The sequence below is a fragment of the Sceloporus undulatus genome, unplaced genomic scaffold (assembly GCF_019175285.1).
Source record: "Sceloporus undulatus isolate JIND9_A2432 ecotype Alabama unplaced genomic scaffold, SceUnd_v1.1 scaffold_12, whole genome shotgun sequence".
Taxonomy (NCBI): Eukaryota; Metazoa; Chordata; class Lepidosauria; order Squamata; family Phrynosomatidae; genus Sceloporus; species Sceloporus undulatus.
The window spans coordinates 5,978,546-6,000,771 of NW_024802934.1; the positions used below are offsets into that span (position 1 = coordinate 5,978,546).

The following is a 22,226-nucleotide window of genomic DNA, read 5'->3' on the forward strand; positions in this document are numbered from 1 at the left end:
CCAATATCCCCACAGGGCCTCAATCATTCCCATCCCTTTCCCTATGGCCCTTTGCCTCCCTATCCTTTCTATGGGAAACCCATGGAGAGGATGATGAGAAGGGTGGGGGGGGCGGGGGGGGGGCAGGAGGAGCGCTCAGCCAATCACAGCCTTGTATTCTTCTCTGTCGCGCGCTCACGTTTGATTGGCTACAGTCCACAGAATGTACCGTTAAAGGGGGGAGGGGGAAAGGAGCGGATAGAAGTTGCTGCTCAATACGCATGCGCAGTTGGACTGATGTTGTTCAGAATGGAGAGAGGCTGCAAGTCGCCGCCAGGTCCTAGCGCCGCCCTTTTTCTCCTTGGCCACGCCCACCCCAGAGCCGCCCCCTCATGCGCCGCAAGCAGAGGCCAGAGAAAGCAGCAGCAGCAGCCGCCGAGGTTCCCGTTAAAGACAAGGACGCCGGAGCGGGGCCTGCCTTCCTCCGTGACGCATGAGCCGCCCAGGTCCCCCTCCGCCGCTGCTCTTCCTCCTGGAGGCTTCAAGGGAGAAGGAGGGGAAAAGGAGGGGCCCTGGAGGAGTGGGCGCCGCCGCCACCGCTGCCGGAACCAGGAAAAGTGCTGGGATTTAATCACCGCTGGAAGAACGGCTCTTGCCTGAAGGAAGGCAGCCAGGGCTGAGGAGGGGCTGGCTTCCTTCCTTCGGGCTCCGCTTCGCAAACTTGAGCAAGAGGAGAAGAAGAAGAAGAAGAAGGGGACTCTGCCTTTACGCTGCTCCTTCTGCTGCTGCTGCTGCTTTGACCCAGTCTTGGGAGACTTTGGATCTACAAATCTGGGTTCCCTTTGGCAGCCCTCCCTCCTCCTCCTCCTCCTCTTTAAAAGAACAACCTTGTGCTTGTTTAAATTGAAGCAATAGCCGCGTCCCAATAGCAGACACTGTGGCAAAATTGTAGGTATAGACAGTATATATGTGTATGTATTTAATGTCTCTCTCCAAGGATCTCAAGGTTGAGTCTTCCCTATTTGTATATTTAATGTATCCAAAAATCTAAAGATTGGTTTTTCCATATATATAAATATATATATATAAATATATAAAAATATATACAGTATGTATAATCTCTCTTCAAGAATGTGTGTGTATATACTGTATATATATAGTATCTCCAAGAATCTAAATATCGATTCTTCCTCCTCCGACCTCTTTCTTAAAATTGGGCTTGGATGTCTGTCTGTTTCCTTAAGAGTCTTCTTTTAGGGGCGATCCCTTTTTAGTCCAGGCTGTTTGGGGTTTTAATGTCATGGGTTTGTGTTTAGAAAATGTTGCTTCGTTTGTATATTGGAGTATTAGGTAGATAATCTGTCTGGTGTAGTGGATTTGAATGTTGGACTCTGGAGGACAGGGTCCGAATCCCAGTTCGGATGTGGAAACCCACCAGGTGACCTTGGCCAAGTCACACTCTCTCAGCCTCAGGGGAAGGTCATGGCAAGCCTCCTCTGAGGAAGTCTTGCCATAGAAAAACCCTTGATAGGTTGCCTTAGGAGTCCCATAAGTTGGAAGTGACTTGAAGACACACAAAAACAGCAATCCTAGAGTTGGCAGAGACCGCAAGGCCATCCAGTCCAGCCCTTTCTGCCATGCAGGAACTCTCAGTCAAAGCATCCCTGGCATATGGCCATCCAGCCTCTTTAAAAGCCTGTGTCTGTTACTTATCAAAGCAGGATCCTTGTGGTTTGTGTTGTGATATCCCCCCCTCCCTCCCTCCCCCCAAATTTCGTTCCAGGCTGCGGAGTTTGTTTAGTAACATGGCCATTTAGAGGAGCCCTTGTCTGTTATTTATCAAAGTGAGATCCATGTGGCTGCAATTATCTGGAACAGCATGAGTTTCATTTGGGGTGGGAGGAGGATTGAGAAAGACCTTACATGATAACTGGGGGGAAGAGTGATTATTATTATGTACAATGTTGGCTTGGGATTCTTAAAAAGGCTGTTTGACAGTGGAACAAACTCCCTTGGAGTGCAGTGGGGTCTCCTTCCTTGGAGGTCTTTAAGCAGGGGATGCTTAGATTGAGAGTTCCTGCATGGCAGAAGGGGATATGGACTGGATGGCCCTTGCAGTCTCTTCCAACTCTAGGATTCTGTGAAAGAGCGGAATGGCAGGAAAAGTATGATGGTGAAGACTTTTTATTTCCATAAGATGCCTTGCGTTGCAGTCAATGACACCGTGTGACGTTAGATCAAAGATTACTTTTTCCTGCACAAAGGTTGGAGTGGGTGGGTTATTGCAGTTCATTATCCAAAGTTAAACTGGTCTCCGGCTGTACTGTAGCTTTGCCTTCAGGTGAATAGATGAAGTCCGTGTGCCTTGTTTTGCTTGGTGGGCATGTGTGTCTAAGGCTCTCACACAGCACTCTTTCTTTCCTCTTGCAAACTAAGATCCCAGATGGCCAGTTCCCTCAACGGCCGGAACCCAGGAGGCCGAGGAGGAAACCCCCGCAAAGGGCGCATTCTGGGATTCATTGATGCTATTCAGGATGCAGTGGGCCCTCCAAAGCAAGCAGCTGCTGATCGCAGGACTGTGGAGAAAACTTGGAAATTAATGGATAAAGTGGTGAGTCTGTAAATGTTGTTTTCCTTGTCAGGGAAGAGCGTGGCACATATGTGTACATGGGAACCGGCGTTGTCAGATTAGTGAGTCTCCTTGTCTTCTGGATTGTGGTAGATGCCCTGTGTCTATTTGGCCTCTGGCTATTTGTTCTCTCAGCGTGGAAGGAGGGGGGCTTCCTTTTCCCCCCTTTTGAATATTTTGCTTTCAGATGGAAAGGGTTCTTTAGGTAACAGAGACTCAGCAAGTTTTGAACAAGCAGCTTGTTTCATCCAAATTGTTCAGTGTGTCTTTGGTTTCACATTGGATCACTTACAGTATCTCCTTGGCAGTGAAACTTCAGCTAACGTAATAAGCCTAACTCATACGTTAATCATACGCATGCAGTTCAATCTGCAGTTTAGAGGAATGGAAACAATTCTGGTATTTTTTAAACATGAACAATGGAATTTAAGCCTCAGTGTATGGTTTTAATGTTATGTGACATTTGTATGAGTAGATCTTGCAAAGTTATTTACCCACGAAGGTGTGATGTATAATGATATATTGAAAACACATTTCAGAACATATCTGAAACAGAACCACTTATTTGGTTGAATATTCCATGAGAAAAGTGAGTCTGTGAATTCCCTTTCTGTTCACTCCAGAAAAATGTGTTCCTCACCAAAATGAGCAGTTTTGGTTATGAAGATTACATCAAAATGTAAGAGCACCAGCTTTCATTATATTCTTGAGCAAAGAATTATTCTTTTTCGAAAGCTATAGGATGACTAATCTATAATGTTATATACAGATTTCATGGAATCATAGAGTTGGAAGAGACCGCAAGGGCCATCCAGTTCAACCCCATTCTGCCATGCAGGAAATCTAAATCAAAGCATCCCCGACAGATGGCCATCCAGCCTTTGTTTAAAGACCTCTAAGGTTACAGAGTTACAGAGCAGGATAATGTATATAACCATCCAAAATTCTTCCAGAATCTCAGTTCTCTTAAAAACACATTTTGGGAGTCCACGAGAGTACTTATTTGGCTAGCAATATATGTCTTCATAGCCTTCATTCATGTGTAGTATTCATTTGTGGGCTTTTTACAGTTACTGGGTAGTCTTAACTGTGGAGGTCATTGTTACTATTTGGTTTGATACACAGCCTTTGGGGGCCTGAGAACTACTGGGTCCATTGGGAGCATAAACATGTTTCTATAGAAACATGGCCATTTAGAGGAGCCCTTGTCTGTTATTTATCAAAGTGAGGGGTCCAGAACCTTCAAAACAAGAAGGTATTTAAAGCTTAAATGTCTTCAGGGTGCTCTTATCTCTGATCCTTGTGGATCACCTATTCATCCCAGTGGTCCCAGTCTGTATTGCAGTGGATGGAGAATGAATAATCCACAAGTGTCCTTTGGGTACAGGTTGTATACACACTGGTATAGTATAGAAGTCCATCTTTGGATCCATAGGAAGTAATGTGGATCATCATGTGAAAACTATTCCAGAGAGTTTAGAAAAAAACATCAAATACAGTCATCAGTATGATCAAGGTCGCCACAGTAACTCAGATTAAAGTCGTCTGTAAGCATAGAAAAGTTCTATACAGTGGGAACTTGGAGTTGATTCCAGGATCCTCTGTGGATAACAAAATCCATGGATGCTCAGGTCCCATTAAATATAACGGCAGAACAAAATGGTGTCCCTTGTATAAAATGGAAAATCAAGGTTTGCTATTTGGAATTTATACATTTTTGGAATATTTCCAATCCGTGGATGCTTGAATCTGTGGATTAAAAATCCATGGATAAGTAGGGATGACTGTACTTCCAAGTGCCAGCAAGGTTTAGTCTTGGTTTATGGTTTCTCTGTGAACCCTGCTCTTTTCTGGAGTGATGCTGTCTATGCTTGGATTATTTTTGTTTGGTACAGTTGAAACAAACAAACACATTTCTGGGTTGAGCAAATTGCAGAAGATAGGGCTGAGTTATAGGGTCATTACCTGAGAATAACAGAGTAAACAGCTTTATGCCAGGTCAAACCATTTGTTCATCTAATCTGAATTTATGCGCCATAAATTCTCCATCATTTTGTGAGGCCAGAGCCTTCATATCATTACTTACCTGATCCTTCCAACTGGAGATGCCAAGGTCTGAATCAGTGGCATTCTGCATAAAAAGTATATGCTCTACTGGATAAGCATGACATCATTTCCAAGAGAAAGCCACTTTGCATTCGTGTAGAACATATAGTAAACATGGGTAGAAGCAGGCTGCTGGAGGGTTAAAAGGCTTCTTTATGGGTTCTTTGGATCTGTTTTTGTATAGCTAGAGATTTGATCCAAGTGGTAGTAAAGTCTAGTGAGTTCCTGGCCCCCCAATATCAAGACCATCAAATAATACCTTCTCTATTGTGTCATACATACAGTGTTTGATTGCCAAAAATCATGCATGCCATAGGTCATGTCTGTCAAAATGTCTTGCAGTCAGGTCAAAGATATAAATACAAGCTATGTTTTAAACATCTTTCTATTACACTTGTTTTTAAACATGATTGTTACACATGCTGGTTTTCAAATAGAAATTCCACCAGGCTATTTATTATTTCAAGCATCATAGGTTTTTTTTAATCTATCCTGTTTCTTGGAAAAGAACCTTTATTTTTTCCATTTCCATTTTCTCTGTGTCTGCTGCTGTTTTTTGCATGCAGCTTATCTTACTGTCACACTAATCCTAACCATATTTATCTGATTTCTCTGGATTTATTTCTTCATTTTTTAAAAGCCTTGATATTTCACTTTTCCAGTTCCATTTGCCTTGCATGCTGCTGGTGCCAAGTGTGACAGAACTCTAGATGTTTGGGACACGTATGAAATAGAGTTGAAGCACTGCTCTGACTTATCCTCAAAGATTTAGTTATATTGGTGGTATAACATCATATTATTTATGATACCATTAAGAGTAGCATATATATGGCTCTAAGCACTAATTTGTCGGTACCTCAAATATTAGTGTATATGGCCCATGTGAATAAAGCATTGACTAAAATACGATTTATATATTTACAGAGTTGGGCCTGTCCAAAAATCTCTAACAAAGCCTGTATAGGGAACTGTTTCAGCCCATTTTATTCTCACATTACTTATAGTTCAGATGCCATGCACTTTTCATAGTTGAATCCTTGGTTTAAACTCTGTGATTGTATGGAAGAAGAGATTCTTGAGGCTGTCTGCTGTTACTCTAAAGTCAGGTTACAGTGCTTCTCAATTATTTTCTGTCATGCCCCCCTCCCTAGGAAGAAGAAAACATTTCCCCCCCCCCGCGTGACTTAAATAGTATCATTTGTCTATAAAATTGTTATAAGTACACCTCTCATAACACTGTATCCTGAGCCTCGCGCCCCCCTTTACGGAGCCTCGCACCCCCCCGGGGGGCCCACCCCACTATTTGAGAAGTACGGGGTAAACAGGAGCTGTCTCATACACGCGTGAACTGTCTTGGTTTTTCTGAATGGCCAAACAGCTAATGGAGTTTGTGTTTAAACAAGGGACTGTGTGTCACAGTAGCTACTACTTGAAGATAATTCCCTGTGAAGGTTTGATTTGCAACAAAATATATTTTGTAGAATTTGCTTATTTTCATCATGGTAGACACTGTTGAATAGTCAGCATTCCTGTTCCATAGCAAGAAGCTTTTAATTCTTGCTTTTTCAGGAAATGCTGGCCTTGACACTACATGCAGTCTATGAGTCACATGCTTTCTATCCCTCATGTAGCTGCACCAGCTAACTGCAAAGCAAATGTTGTCACACCAAATGTATGGTTATTGTTTTCTCAAATTTTCTTCTAACTTTATTTCCAGACTTTTAGAAAGCTATGAGTCTACTTATGTTTCAACTGCTACATATCCTAAAGAGGAGACTCTCATTAGTTAGAGTTATTTATCCCAAAACTTGACTTATGTAGTCTTTCTAGAACAGCTTGAACCCTAGCAAATTCATCAAAACACCCACTCCCTAGGATCAGAGCATCATCCTGATGAACGTTGTTTTGGATGCTTATTTCCTCAACCCACGTGTTTCAGGAGAGTCAGTTGCAGGAGGGGCTGTAAGGAGAGAGGTGGAGTATTCCATGAATTTGCTTAAGTAAACTTCTTAGAGCCCATGCAGTTGTATTTTTTCAAGGCCATTTATTGGCCTCTTTGCTACAGTCTGGATATAGCACCTTTCTTTTTCTCCTCCTTAATGGATAAGTGTTCTTAGTTGTCTCTTAATGCCTTCTCTTTGGATATTTGTTAGTTCATCAGATTTTTATTTCTAAATTAGTTTAAGGTGCACCAGACACACTGATGTCATGGTTTTAGAATCCTGTGATTTACATCTAGAATTGAGCATTTGGTACTTTGTAGTTACGAGGAAACATTTGAACAAAATCAGTATTTAGGCACACAGAATAGGTTCTGCTGCTGCAGTTAAAAGAAGGCAGAAAGAAGCCTCTGCTTAATAAAGATTGTAAAAGAATATCAGCAATTAACTTTGAGTAACAGGTAGTCAAAATATGTATTATAATTTGATTTTGCAGGCTATTATGATTTTTATCATATTTATTTATAGCTCACCTTTTCCCCAGTTCAGGACTCAAGGCAGATAACAACAATAAAAAATAACATAGTCTATTTTTTTTATACTATGTATTTTATCTATCAAGAGTCAAAACAATTTAAGAACATAAAATATTAAAACAACAAACAAAAAAGTATCCAGCATGGTATACAAGGCTAATTTTCCACTAAAAATGCAATTCTCCAAGAACAAGAAAGACTTTATCTGTCTGCAAAATATAACAAAGTCCCAATCTAACCTATATAGAAAGGGGGTCCAAAGCCTGTGTATGAACAGAAATAAAGGTCTCCCTAGAAGTTCTCAAAACAGGTAGGTTTGTGGGACAATGCAGACCTTCAGATCACCTGGGTCTAAGATGTATAAGTCAAACCCAGCAATTTGAATTGTGCTTGCAGAGGAAAAGGCAGCCACTAGAGCTGTTGCAAGGGATTGTGTATTCTCTGTAGAAAGCCCCAGTTAACAATCTGACTGTCAGTTTTTGGACCAGCTTAAGTTTCTGAACATTCTTCAAAGGAAGTCCTGCATTAAGTACATTAACAGCCAGCTGTTGTTGTTGTGTGCCTTCAAGTTGTTTCTGACTTATGGCGACCCATACGTTGCGGGCTTTTCTTGGCAAGATTTGTTCAGAAGGGGTTTGCCTTTGCCTTCCTCAGCTGAGAGTGACTTGCCTAAGGTCATCCAGTGGGTTTCCATGGCTGAGTAGAAACTATTAAATTTATAAAGCAGTCCTGTGAGAAACAGTGCCAGAAACTGTATGGTGAAGTTACTTGGGGGCCTGAATTCCTCATGGATCTGGGCCAGTTCAGTCATAATGGTAAACTGTATGAAAATAAACAGGCAAATCTTGAAGTCATGGATTTCCACCTTTTCCCACTGCCCCCACTATGTGAGGGGAAGAGATAGCAAGCCTTTAAGTTTTCAATAATTCCATTTCATTTTAACTGTGTTAGGTTCAAACTGATTAGGATCATAGCATGGTTTCAAATCCTGGAATGTCTTACAGGTCTAAAGCAGGAGTTCCAGCTTTTTTGACTCACAGAACCCTTTTTAGAATCATTTTCTGTGGCACAGCCCCTAATAGGCCTATCCTATGTCTTACAAGTTAATAGTGTTTAGGAATAGTGTTACCTATTCTTTAATTTCATTCAATGTTTATTTCTTTCATCTTCCTGAAGCAGCTGCAGAGCACCTGGGAAGTACATGTGGAGCCCTAAGGGCTCCCCGGAGCACAGGCTGGGAACTGCTGGTCTAAAAACGTAAACTACAGGTTTGCAAGAAAATAAGTCATTCAGAAGTGAAAGTTTAAATTCTTGATTACATCTCATTATGAGGAAAAAGGATGAATGTGTTGGGCAGTCTCCTGTAGAGAGAGTTTTGGGATCCTGGAGGCTAATATCCCATCCCCAGAACCTCGAAGGGTCTACACTGAGCTCACGAAAGTTGTCTTCCTCCTCTAAATCCAGAAGGAAAAAGAAGTTAGTCAGAAATTATTGGAAGTCACTTTTAGTTTTGAAAAATGGGAAGGGTTAAAGGTAAAAATAGTTGGTCTTTGGCACCAAATTCACCATTCCCAAGAACACAAAGGGATGCACAGAACTACAGAACTCCCTCCCCTTGAAAAAAAAAAATCAGAAGTGTCTGGAGATTCACTTTCAGATTTTGGAGAAAGAGGAGAGGCTTTAAGGTAAAAATTGTGTATGTTTGAGGAAGGGGGCTGGAACGTGTTTAAGATGTGTAATTGCTGCTTAAACTCCTAGTAGTGGCAAGTCATCTTTTATTTACAAAACAAATATTTTTGACAGGTGAGGGCCAAGGGCCACACAAACATATTTAAAGCCACATGCAGCCCATAGGTCACATGATTTTACACCTTATGTACTGGAAGCAGCTGAGCTCAATGCTTGATTTGGCTCATTTTTGTACTACACTTACAAGCTTTATTTGAGCACCTATTAATATTTGTCCAGAAACATCAGATAAATAAAAATAAGATCAGTATGTATTGTTGGCTGCTTTCTAAAGAAACTTTTAATGAACTATGATTGAGTTTGTTTTCTTAAATCAAGTCTTGTTCTGGCACTATTGAACAAACACACGAGGAAGGGAGTGCTGTAGCCCCATCTCCTCATGTTTGCATTGCTTTCTTCATGCATGGGACTATTCTTCCTAGAGAATGGGAGAAGGCTCCAAATTAAGTCTTTGTTTTTTTAAAACAAACAAACCCCCAAAACTTTATAATCTGGTGAAAGAACATGCAGAATAGGTTCATTCCTCTGATCATTGTATTAGGCAGAATTGTGTATTTTAGCAATGTAGCAAGAGGCTTGGTTAAGTCAGAATCCACCTATAGAAATGGAACAGGTACAGATGGAATATTTAATGTATCTCAAGTTTCCTCATATATTTCTCCTCACATGTTTCCATCGTTTTCTTCATGTGGACAGTGTCTTTCTGAAGAGCTGAATCTCCTCTATGTATGGAGGTCCGCCACATGATCCAAAGTGCTAGAAAATGAGCATTCCAGACCATAGGGAGAACTACAGTGAATAGAGGAGATATTCACATTCATGCGGTTACTTTTCCACAGGGAGAACAGCAGCAAGGGGGGAAGGGTTAGCATGTTGCCCTTGTTTATTTTACCTACTTAGAGAATGTTTAAACAGTGTTCTAGTCAAACTCACTTTTCTGAATACATTGGATTATGAATTGTTGAAAGCAAAGCGTAGTAAAATGAAAAAATATATAAATATATCTGTAATACAGTGCTATCCATAAAATATCTACATTGAAAATATTCATATTAATAAAAATGTAATAAAGTTTGTTCGGTATCAAGGCTGACAGAGGAATCCTTTGGGTCAGGTACCTATAACTATGTAACTTAGAGATGTCATACTTTTTTGGTTTGGTCATCTTGGGGCTTGTGTGCCTACTCAGATAACTTTGGAAGCAGTGTTTGGGACTTTTGTATGTCATTAATGAAGGATTTTCAAGTAAATTGGTTTCGGATAAGTTCTTACATACATTTTGATGGTGTTCACTTGGGCTCAGTAAGTTTTGTCATACCTATATTTTGTGTCAAGCCATATTGTTACATAAATTATATGTGTAGGACAAGAGATAAAGTGAACTATATTTGTGATTTTTATGTAAATATATTGCTTTCTCTAAGTTCTTTTTGTTTACCAAATTTTGTTTAAAAATGGCACCTATAAAAGCCGCCTCAATATATTATGTGTGCCTTCAAGTTGGCTGTCAGTTTATGGAGACCCTATAAATTTCACAGAGCTTTCTTAGGCAAGCGATACCCAGAAGTAGTTTTGTCAGTTCCTTCTTCTGATATACCATGCAGAGACAAATGACAACTGGAAAGCCATCTTAATTATTTTATTTAAAATATACATACTATGTATCTCCCTAGCAACTAGGCTCCATGATAGCTAATATGTATTAAGAGAAAAATATCAGGCAGTGAACAATGCCTTTAAAAAGACCATTTGTGAATAATAATCCTTGTGGGGAGGATATAAAATAGCCAGTTCCAGTCCTCCAACATCTGCTGCTTCGCTGTTCCATCTGCGCTTTTTTTAAAAGCTTCTGCAGTGGTCACAGGGGAGTATGGTCCCCTTCTGGAACTGTGTTAATTGTCAACCAGGGCCAGGTAGCATCTGATGTTTCTTTTCCCTGGTGGTAGACCAAATATAAATTTGTTTAAATGTGTATACTTACTAGGTAGTAAAAAATTCTACATTCTATAGTGTAAAAAAAGGTTTGGGTAGTGATAGTTGCCCTGTGTTTGATGACACTGCAATTGTGTTGGCTGACTTTGCTGTTGAATGTCAGTTTGGAGAGTGGCAAGCATGTGAATCATCTTGGACAGCCTCTGGAGTTGTGATATATTATTCCATTTTCTCTGTATAGTGTTTTTTAAAGCAGTGATAAATTTGTTTATTTAATGCCTTTTTTAATATGCTCAGTATTTAATGCCTCCTCCTGTAATTTGAAAAAGTTCAGTTGACCCTTGGTATCCACTGGGGTTTGCTTCCAGGAATCCCTGGGGATACTAAAATCAGTGGATGCACAAGTCCCATTATATATAATGTCATAGTAAGATGGTATTCCTTATATAAAATGGCAAAATCAGGTTTACTTGTTGGAATTTATGTAATTAAAAATATTTTCAATCTATGGATACTTGAATGTCTGGATAAGGAAACTGTGGTTACAGGAGATTGACTGAATACTCTATATACTCATTTACAAATCGACCTCATGTATAAGTAAAGGGCAGGTTTTGGGGTCAAAATCATGGATTTTGATATGACCTGTGGGCAAATCGAGGGTAAAACATAGGGACATGTAATAAAAGATCTAAAGGGGAAAACACCACTTCCCTCCCTCCTTCTCCCTATCTGGACTGCTCCCAGCCACCAACACCACTTCCTTGGTGCTGGAGGAGAAGGTTTTAACATTGGATTGTGAGGAGAAGGAAGTGGAGTTAAGTGGGATGTTTGGTGGGCAGAGAGTTCCTGAGGCACTGATAGGTTAGAAATATTCAGAGATGAGGAGGATGGGAAACAAGGTTTTAACATGGGATTGACAAGGGAAGGTAAATGGGATGTTTGATGGGCAGAAGAGATCCTGAGGAGGAGCACAGATAGGTTAGAAATATTTCAATAAATGTATTTAGACTTAGCTGCATCAGATTTTATGATGACCAGGAGCACCTTCATCTTGTCTGATTAAGTTGCAGTTATTTGCCCTCCTCCAGTCCATTGCTGCCATTATTGAACCATTTCCTGTAGCGCTATGTATTTTATATGTATTATCCTATTATCTCTTAGGTTGTACGCCATAGGCAGGCTTTCTCTTATATACTTACTGTTTTATGTACAGTGCTGTGCAAATCTACAGCGCTATATAAATAATAATAATAATAAGCACTGGTTTTGTACAAACACAATTTTCTTGGATGAAGGTGGAAAGAGGAGCTAGAGCTGAGTGACATCAGCATACCGGTGTCACCTGACTCCAAAACTCTGGACACTTCCAGTTTTGAAAAATGGTATTAATATTTGATATTAAACAGTGAAATGGGGGTCCTAATTCGTGTTTAAAAGGTGGCTTTAAACAGTTTCTTCTTTATAAAATGATGGGCCTAAATACCCTAAAGGCACCAAATCCCATCTGATCTTAGAAGCTAAGCATGGTTTGCCCTGGTTAGTACCTGAATGGGAAACTGAATATCATATGTTATAGGTTTCTTCTCAGAGGAAGAAACTGGCAAAACCTAAGAAAACCCTTTGAAATGCATGAGGTCTCTGTAAGTCAACAGAAGACTTGAAGGTGTGCATACAGACACACAATACAGGTCGTGAAACAAATGAATGGTGCAGAGCCCTTTTCATTTTTCCCCCCAGCCAGAGTCATATGATCCCCATGGTAATTCCTCAGACGCAATAGTCCATTCCTGAGTCCCAGAGCATCGATTTCCAGTTCGCTGGTAATTCTCTAACAGGCCATTCTTAGAGCTCATATGAGTTCCATGAAGCCATAATACAGTTTCACAACTAATTATTTTACTTCACTTAGCTGGTTGTTTGCTTGATTTGTTTTGTGATTGCTGAGGTTTCTTTATTGCATGTGAGTTAAGTTAATTCTTTGTTGGAATACAAATAATTTTGTAGTTAAATGTCTCCTGTAAAAAGCTATTTTGTACAGCGTACCTGTAGTACTTTGTTTATTTGTTTATTTCATGTAAGGCCTGTCTTCTAGAGTGTAGCCCAAGCAACTTTTTACTTAAAGTAAAAGGCAGCTAAAATAATCCATAGTGTGGACGCTCCGTTCTCCTGAGCCCTAAATTCGGTCCTAGGCCATAGTTACCAAAGGTGGTGGGACTCAGGAAAAGCCCTCTTCTGAGGATCTTAGGGTTCGAGCTAGATCTCAGGCTCATATGGGGAGATATGACTTGCTAAATAATCTGGACCTAAACTGTATGTCATATAAAAGTATATGATAAATAAAGTTCAACTGAGTAATAGAACTTATGTGAGCATGAGTTTACTGCTAACATTGTAAAAACATCTCTTACATGGACATGATCTCAGAACATAAAAAGACACTCATTAACACTATGCTTGATCAGATCAAAAAACACTATTCTGTTAACATAGTGGCTAAAACAGATGCCTGTAAGAAATCCACAAATTCCCTGGAAATAGTTAATCAGAAGTATTATCAGAAATCCTTCATGAATTTGTCTAATTTCCTTTTAAACAATCCAAGTTTGGTGGCCATCATTACATGATTGGAAGCAAATTCTTTATTTCAACTATGCAACTTAATGGCTGACCTTAAGCTTCACTGGATAATCTTTTGACTTTCCTTTCTCGTTAATGGAGGTTTAGACACTAGAAAGAAAGTGTTCAGAGAAGTTCTAGAATAAGAGAAAACAGTATTTTTTTTAATTAAAATTGACAATGAAAAATTTAACTAGTACCAAGGGCCAACACAGCAGTATAACATGAGTCTGTTTTTTCTTTCATGATGGAGGCATACAAAGGGTTCCCAATAAATAGGTCATTGTCCAGTTCAGTCTTCCTTATCTCCAGTTGTGCTTTGCTTTGGCAAAGCTGTTGCACTGTAGGTATTCAGACTTGATCCTAACACTGACACGAAGAATGAGCAGTACTACACCATAAATAAATAAATAGCTTTTTAATTAGCCCAGCCAGAAATAATTGTAAAAATTGAAGTTTCTGTAGTGATTCAAAACTATCTTGCTGTTTCTATCTAGGAAGTTACAATTAGAAAAAGCTTGTTATCTTGAATTCTTTCTTGTAGTAACTTTGTCATTACCTTTTCAATTCCTCCTCTATAGTCAGTAACAATGATTATCAGATATTATAGAAGTAATTTATGAAAAGTTATTCAGCTATGTTTTCTGAATTATTTTCATAGCTATAAAGGGGTTTTTTAATGCCTTCTAATGAAAAGTCACATTATTTGAATTCCAAAAATGTTCTGTGTTATTATGTTATTACTATTTCCTTGGGGGCAGCATCTTGCCAGTTCTTTTCAGCAATCTAAAATATCAGTTAAGATACTTTTCATGAGGCAAACAATTGACCTTCAGGAGGGATAATAAATATTGAGACTTTTCCGAAACTGACTGTGGCACCTGAAAATCATTACCTCAGAACATGAGGAAGTAACATAGCGGGTATGAGCAAATTCAGATTTCCTGTACTAAGGTTGCCTGCTTTCCTGTGCATCACAAATTCAAATTTGTTGAAATCATTGTTGCTGTGATAAATAACAATGATAATATTTCCAAGTGAGTTGGGTCCGTTGTTTCAGGCTGTAATTCATATGAGATGATTCTTAACTTCTAATGAAGTTGTCTACTTTGACCTACTTCAACTGTACCAAGGGCCAACATACTTACTACTGAACCTGGATCTGTTTGGTTCCCCCCTCAACAGAACCATGTGAATGTAAAGAAGGGCAGCAGTGTGTTAAGTTTTCATTTTTTTTAAAATACAGCTTGAATCTTCTCAAGGGTGTATTTCCTATATAAATTTTGTAGTGAAGTGTACATTTAGTTTGCTGTTCGATACTTTAGGATGAAATGCTCATCCATTCACATTTTTGTAATGGCGATCTAAGGCACGGGACAGACCGTCCAAAAAGGATGGTCTCCTGGCGCCTAGTTTTGATCCGCAGGGAAGCCGCAACCTCCAGACTGTGAGACTTCCCCGCAGACCAAAAAGAACCCACGAAAAGCAGGTTCTTCTTAAGACGCCATTATGATGTCGCAGTGCGCCAATGGTGCACTCGCAACATAATGGTGCCATGATGTGCGGACGCTATGCGTCTGTCATGTAACAATGGCAGTGCCCATCTGTACAGGGCACCGTCATTTTGATGCTCTTGTCACTTACGAGGGGCATCTAGAAGTGCCACCCCTCGCATGTGATGAGGGCATCCTTTCACGCCCATCTGGACCGGGCCAAAGTGATCTAAAATGAATTTACAGTATTCCCACTGTATCCATGGGACTGCTACCTGTGGTTTACTGACGTTTGAAAAAATATGTTATCGCCAGGCTTTTTCAAGTCCTCCAGCATGATTATATGATACTGTATGTTTCTGGCAGAGGTTGACCATAGAGTTGCACTTGAGGACCTAGAAATGCCTAGAGAGGTATTCTTTCAGGGAATCTATATCCTCTGCAACTTTATGATAATCTTCCACTGGAAGTAATTCATTTCAATAGACTTCACTATTATCTGTGACTTTGCCTTTCCATGGTAGGTTTGGGAACCCTGCAGATACAGGGATTGAACTGTATTCCTTTGGAAAAAATTTTCAAGTAGACTTCTTCAAACAACCAGTTCAGGTGCTTTACCCGGATCTTAGATATTGTTCACATGGTGAAAGAGTGGTTAGGTATATGTGTTTGTCTCTGTATATGTAAGATGATATCTGGTGCATTGCTCCACAGATATGCCCTTATGCCTGCAATCTCAAATGGTATGGTTCTGTTCCCTGAAAAGTTTTTAGCTACGTACATAGAATATGATGCAAGTGCTCCAAACATTTTTCTTTCTTTTACAGATGTTACAGTCAAGGAAACATTTATTATTTGCTAAATGCAGATTGTTGCTTAATAGCAGTACATACCTAGTCTCATATGGCTATACAAAAAATAAATAAGTAAATAAAAAACTGTCAAAGTCCATGAACTGTTACTATCACAGTGAAATGTTTCCTCAATTTCAAGCATGTTTTTGTAATGAATAACTAAGCGTTAGTTAATTTAGTAACCATTCTATGAGGTCTATTGTTGCTTATTGTTAATGCAGATTGATGGGGTGTCAGGTCATCCTGATTGTTTTAAAATATCTTATGACAAAATCAGCAGAGAAATCTAGCTCAAGCTGAATGGGGAAGAAACCAATACTATATTGCAGAAAACAAATGCCTTACTAAACAGTTGTTTCTCAAGGACAAAATACTGATTTCTGTTTTCTTGAAGATTTAGTTTTGAAATTGTCCTCCATGTACTTACAGTAATTGAGGCATGGTAAACCCAAGTACTGTAATAATACAATCCTTTGATTACTTCTATGACTATATTGGCTTAAAGCTGGAAAGGCTGTGAACTGTGAAAGACTAGGGGGCACATTAGCCCTTCAAGAGATCTTGGAGGGCAGTGCTCCCACAATACCTACTCCTGCAAAAGAGAAAGAAAAGGAAAAGAAAGAAGAAATAAGAGGACATGTTTGGGAGCCTTTCTGGGCCCCTAGAATTTTTGGGCATTTTAAGGCAATTTTTTTTTGTAACCCAGGGGTGGCAATGAGGTTTCAAAAGTACTGGATACCCCTTCCACACACGGGGTTGCCATAATTGTCCACTATTACCACACTCAGATATAGTTTGGGGGCATTTTGGAGCAACCCTCCCAAAATAACTTTTTAATGAAACAAGTGATATCATTTTTATCATTGGGGGCCCTGGGGCCACACAGATGCCCTGGGGCCACATGTCCCTCAGGCCACACTTTGCCTGCCCTGGCCTAAAGCATTTTTCAAAAGTCTTTGAAAGAGGAACTTAATTCTGCTTTTTGTTTTTTAAATCGTACTGTGTTCTAACTGTGTCACTAACCAGTTCTGGAATGACTTTACAGCTTATGTTTGCTTCCATCTGCTATCTTTGTGATGTGAAACAAGATTTTGCCTATTCAAGTAAATTGTTTAATTTATGCATATTGTTCTTTGCTTCTAGGTAAGATTGTGTCAGAATCCCAAACTTCAGTTGAAGAACAGCCCACCTTACATACTTGACATTTTACCAGATACCTATCAGCATTTGCGACTTATATTGAGCAAGTATGATGACAACCAGAAACTTGCACAGCTCAGTGAAAATGAATACTTTAAGATCTATATTGACAGTCTCATGAAAAAGTCAAAACGGGCTATAAGGCTATTTAAAGAGGGGAAAGAGAGGATGTATGAGGAGCAGTCACAGGACAGGTAAGAGTACTTTTAAAGGTTCACATAGACTTACCAGTTCTGGTAATAATTTTGTGCATACTTCACAGTGTTTGCTAAAAGGTTGTAGTTCAGAAGCATATAAGTTGATTTCTGCTAGTGAACACTGACTCTGCAAGTCAGTTAGTAATTAATTGCTTAACTTTTCTCTCTGCACTGCATCTTACTAGATTTCTGATACAACTATTTTTGTCATAAAATGTTATTTCTTTGTGTTTAAGTGATCATTTTGCACATGGTTACAGCTTATAGAGATGTATAAGTGCAGGATTTGAAGGCTTGCTTACCAATATGTTGACATCCATGGTGCATATAGACTAATACATTTGGGAATATCAGAGTGGATCAGAGGTGGACTCATTGGAGATCTGTGTGGCAAATAGATGGTTGGTGTTTGAGTTGTGAAACTGGTGGTATAAGATATCAGAATATTGAAACACAGTTGAAAAATGTATTTCTTTGGCTTTCTTTGCCCCCAAAGCTCTGTTATATCTGAGGACCCCAATAGTGCTATAGCATGGAGTTAATTTTCTATTTATGTAAAACAAGATGTAGGCTTTCAGAAGTAAGCTCTTGGCTGAGGAGATAAACCATTTTTAACACTAAACCATAGTGGCAAGAGGTTCCAGTTGATGAGTCTTAACAGCTCAGAACTACATGTAGTCTATCATTATAACTACCAGCAATTTCATTGCTTAAAATGCCAGATACCAAAGCATTAGATTTTCTTTTTATTAATAATCAATGCATATTTAACTCAATGGTATGTTTAAATAGAAGTACTTTTCTATCTAATTGCTTGGTATTATGATTAGCTGGGTGGGATTCTGAAATGCTGTGATTTCTGTGCTTGACAGAATTAATAAGTAAAATAATTATTACTATTATTTACAAAAAAAATTAGAGTAGAGGTGAAGCTTTTTCTTCTGAAGAAGTAAAATAGGTGGTAAGCATGAATGGAAGATGCAAATGGAAATTGATGCAAAAGTGTCCTGATAGCTAAAGAAGCTTCTTGAAATGTTTTGTTTTTTTTAAGTCAAAGAGCACAGTGAAGCAGCGTGCACAGAAATATTTGTCATAGTTAAAGGGTGGATCTGTTGTTGACATTAATGGGCCAGGCTTTAGATAGTAAGTTAGGCATGGTAGTTTTTTATTTGACATGGCACAAGAGAATTCATTTTTAGTCCTTCCTAGAATGGTTTCACAGTGTGTTAATATTTTGTGTGTTGGCTGAAATACATACTGTATACATCATGTAAGAGAGGGTAAATGTCATTTCAAAGCACAGGTAAAGAGGCATGTCTTTTTCTGCTTAAACAATATAGCACTGTGATGTTTGTATCATCATGGGTGGGTGCATCCATCCTGATATCTGTCAAAATTATTTAAGCTGAAATCTCAAACATACTAGAAAGTAAGACCTCTCAGAAACTAAGCTGGATCTTCTCTGATCAAGATTTGGATGGGAGACCACCAACAAATACCAGGTGCTGTAGTTATATTTCAAAGGAGAGAACTGGTGAAATCATCTCTGAGTATTCCTTGCCTAAGAAAAGACTATGAGCTTCATGAGGTTGTTGTAAGTCAGCAGGTGATCTGAAGGCAGAGAGAGAGAAACAGAAACAGGGCATGAAACAAATTAATGTCGCAGAGCCTTTTTTCTCTTTTTATTCCAATCAGAGTTTTAGTATCCCCATAGGAATTCCCCAGAAGCCATAATCCATTCCTTGAATCCCAGAGTACCAAGTGCTGTGGCTATATTTCAGAAGAAGGAACTGGTAAAACCACCTCTGAGTATTCCTTGCCTAAGAAAACCCTCTGAAATTCATAGGGTTGCCATAAGTTCTGTTGTGTTGTCATAACTTGACAGTTAACCTGGCACACACATGCACGCACACATACTGGCATTCTTAGGAGAACCAGTGAGGAAGTAAAAATGTAAGAGAACCTCTTCTGACTGAAGGAACTAGACAGATTTCAGAGAATTTTCCACTGATGTTCAGAACTGAATTTGAATGGACACACCACAGGATTCCAAAACTAGCATCTTTTACCTACTACCCAAAATACATCAAGAAGGCAATCCAGGAAGACCTATTGTCTGAAGCATTAGCATCTTCACTGTTGGAGTATCTGGATATATGGGCTCAGTTTTCAGACCATATTCCATCACCATTTCAAGCTACATGAAGAATCTAACTGATTTCCTGAAGAAAATACAGTCTTTCAGAACAAACAACCATCTTAGCCACTATAGGGATGGCGTCCCTCTACACCAACTGGACTACAAGCCAACAAGAATACTATCCCGAATGAGACTTCAGCAGACGTAGCAAACAACCCTTCCACTTTGTACTTCTAAATATTTATATCTACAGTTGGCCCTCTATTTTTAAATTATTTTCTGAATGGCAGGGAGTTGGACTGGATGGCCCTTATGGTCTCTATAATTCTATGATTTTGGTGGGGATTTCATCCCCTCCGCAGATACAAAAAATATGAGACCTCAAGTCCCATTAGTGTCAGTGAGTCACAATATGTATGTAGCCACATCAGCGTAGCTGTGTGCATGTGCTGCTGTTGACAATAATGGAGTGGGGCCATCTGCAAATGCTCCAGTCCATGGAAGGCTAGTGTGCCAATATAGAGGACCAACTGTACTTATAGCTACTTCACTTTTGGGAATAATGCATCTCTCCAAGTTAGTGGCATTGCCATGATACATACATAACACTACAATATGAAAACATCTTCATGGCTAACCTGGAACAACACCTGGTCAGTACATGCACTCAAAAACCTCTACTCCTCCTATAATTTCTTGATGATATCTTTGTCAACCACATGGGAAATAATCACTTGATAAATTCCTCCATGATTTCAACAACTCCCATCCTACCATCGACCTAGGCATGGACAAATCCACACAACAAATTCACTTTCTTGACACCACTTTGCAACTGCACAATGGACCTCTAAGCACAGCACTCTATAAAAAAAATCAGACTGCTACACATACTTTCAGGCTTCCAGTTTCCACCCAGAGAACACTACCAAATTGATTTTTTAAGCCAGGTTCCCTGATACACCTGCACCTGCTCAGATCCACAAGACAGAGACTCATAACAATCTACTCTAAGACAGACAAACAACACAAAACGACAGAGTACCCATAGTTGTCACGTACAGTCCTCAGCTAAGACCAGTCAAATGCATCATCAAGCTGCAGCTCTCTTGAAAGTTCTGGAAGGCAAGCCTTTATTGGCCCACAGACAGCCTCCAAATCTTAAACAGCTACTCATTTACAAGAAGGAAACTTCATCACACTCTGAGGGAGTGTGTTCCATTGTTGAACAGCTCTCACTGTTAGGAAGTACCTTCTAATGTTGAGGTGGACTCTCTTTTCCTGTAGTTTGCATCCATTGTTCTTGGTCTTATCCTCTGCAGCAGCAGAAAACTGGCTTGCTCCATCATGTTGAACTTGGGGTCTACTAGGACTCCTAGATCCCTTTCCCATGTAGTCTCATTAAGCTAGGTGTCCCCCATCCTATATCTGTGCATTTCGTTTTTGTTTTTTGTTTTGTTTGTTTGTTTGCCCTAAGTGCAGTACCTTACATTTCTCCGTATTTAATTTCATTTTTTTAGCTTTGGTCCAGCTTTGTAATCTATTAAGGTCATTTTGAATTTTGATCCCCACTATTCCTCCTAATTTGGTGTCACCTAAAATTTGACAAGCATGCCCCCTATTCTTTCATCCAAGTAATTGATAAAGATGTTGAATAGCACTGGGCCCAGGACAGAACCTTGTAGCACCCCGCTGGCCACTTCTCTCCAGGATAAAGAGGAGCCATTGCTGAGCATCCTCTGAGTTTGGTGGGTCAACCAATTACTAATCCACCTAACAGTTTTATTGTCTAGACCACATTTTACTAGCTTGTTTGCAAGAATATCATGGGAGACTTTGTCAAAGGTCTTACTGAAATCAAGATATGCTATATTGACAGCATTTCCTTCATCTACCAAGCTAGTAATTTTATCAAAAAAAGAGATCAGATTAGTCTGGCTTGACTTATTTTTGAGAAACCCATGTTGACTTTTAGTGATTGTGGCATTCCCTTCTAAATGTTCACAGACTCTGTGTTTAATGAGCTGTTCTAGAATCTTTCCTGGTATTGATGTCAGACTATCTGGACAATAGTTGTTGGAATTCTCTTTTCCCCCGTTTTGAAGATTGGTACAATGTTTGCCCTCCTGCAATCTCCTGGGATTTCTCCTGTTCTTCAGGAGTTCTCAAAGATTATTGCCAGTGGCTCTGAGATTACATTTGCCAGTTCGTTTAATATCCTTTGATGTAGTTCATCTGGTCCTGGAGAGTTAAATTCATTTAGATTAATTAGGTATTCATGTACTACCTCTTTCCTTATTCTGTGCCTCATTTCCCCTATTGTGTCCTCCTCAAAATCTCAAAAACCATATATCCACAAAAACCCAATACATCCACAAAATATTTATATCCACAAAAACTCAAAACCAGTTAAAGGCGTTGCCTGATTTGTTTTTTCTTCACCCCTCCTTCCTGTGCGCTCTGACTGAAGATATGGAATAGCCACAGAATGGTAAGTACACAGGAGCATAAAATGCTGTATAGGGATCAACCTGGAATCAAATAACTTGGAAAAAAGTATGGCTGACTAGAACATTGAACAGAATATCAAGTGAAATCATACCACAGTGTTTTTCCTAAAGTGTCATTACCATACAAGTTTTCCTTGAGTTAAATGTGAGCTAAATAATTTTTCAGAGGTAGGAACAAATAATATTTTTCAGATGCAGGAACAATTACTTAGGCCAAGTGGGAAAGTAAATATTTGGCTGTTCTTTACAATGTTTAAAATTTCTAATGCATGGCATAACTCCCATTATCCAAGAGAGCATGGAGCAACTGAAGAGGACAACAAAGCATCACAAGCAATGTTT

General features: G+C 39.4%; 1 protein-coding gene across 2 annotated transcripts in view; it reads left to right on the forward strand.

The window, feature by feature from the left end:
* Positions 1 to 405: 405 nt before the first annotated feature.
* Positions 406 to 22,226, forward strand: part of LOC121917208 (E3 ubiquitin-protein ligase CBL-B-like) — a 93,901-nt gene continuing 72,080 nt past the window's right edge. For both annotated transcript variants that reach the window (XM_042442964.1, XM_042442965.1), the window contains exons 1-3: positions 406 to 927; positions 2,416 to 2,590; positions 16,981 to 17,231. In XM_042442964.1, the coding sequence (XP_042298898.1) occupies positions 2,423 to 2,590; positions 16,981 to 17,231 (419 nt within the window). In that variant the 5' untranslated portion in view covers positions 406 to 927; positions 2,416 to 2,422. The remainder of the gene's footprint in view (positions 928 to 2,415; positions 2,591 to 16,980; positions 17,232 to 22,226) is intronic.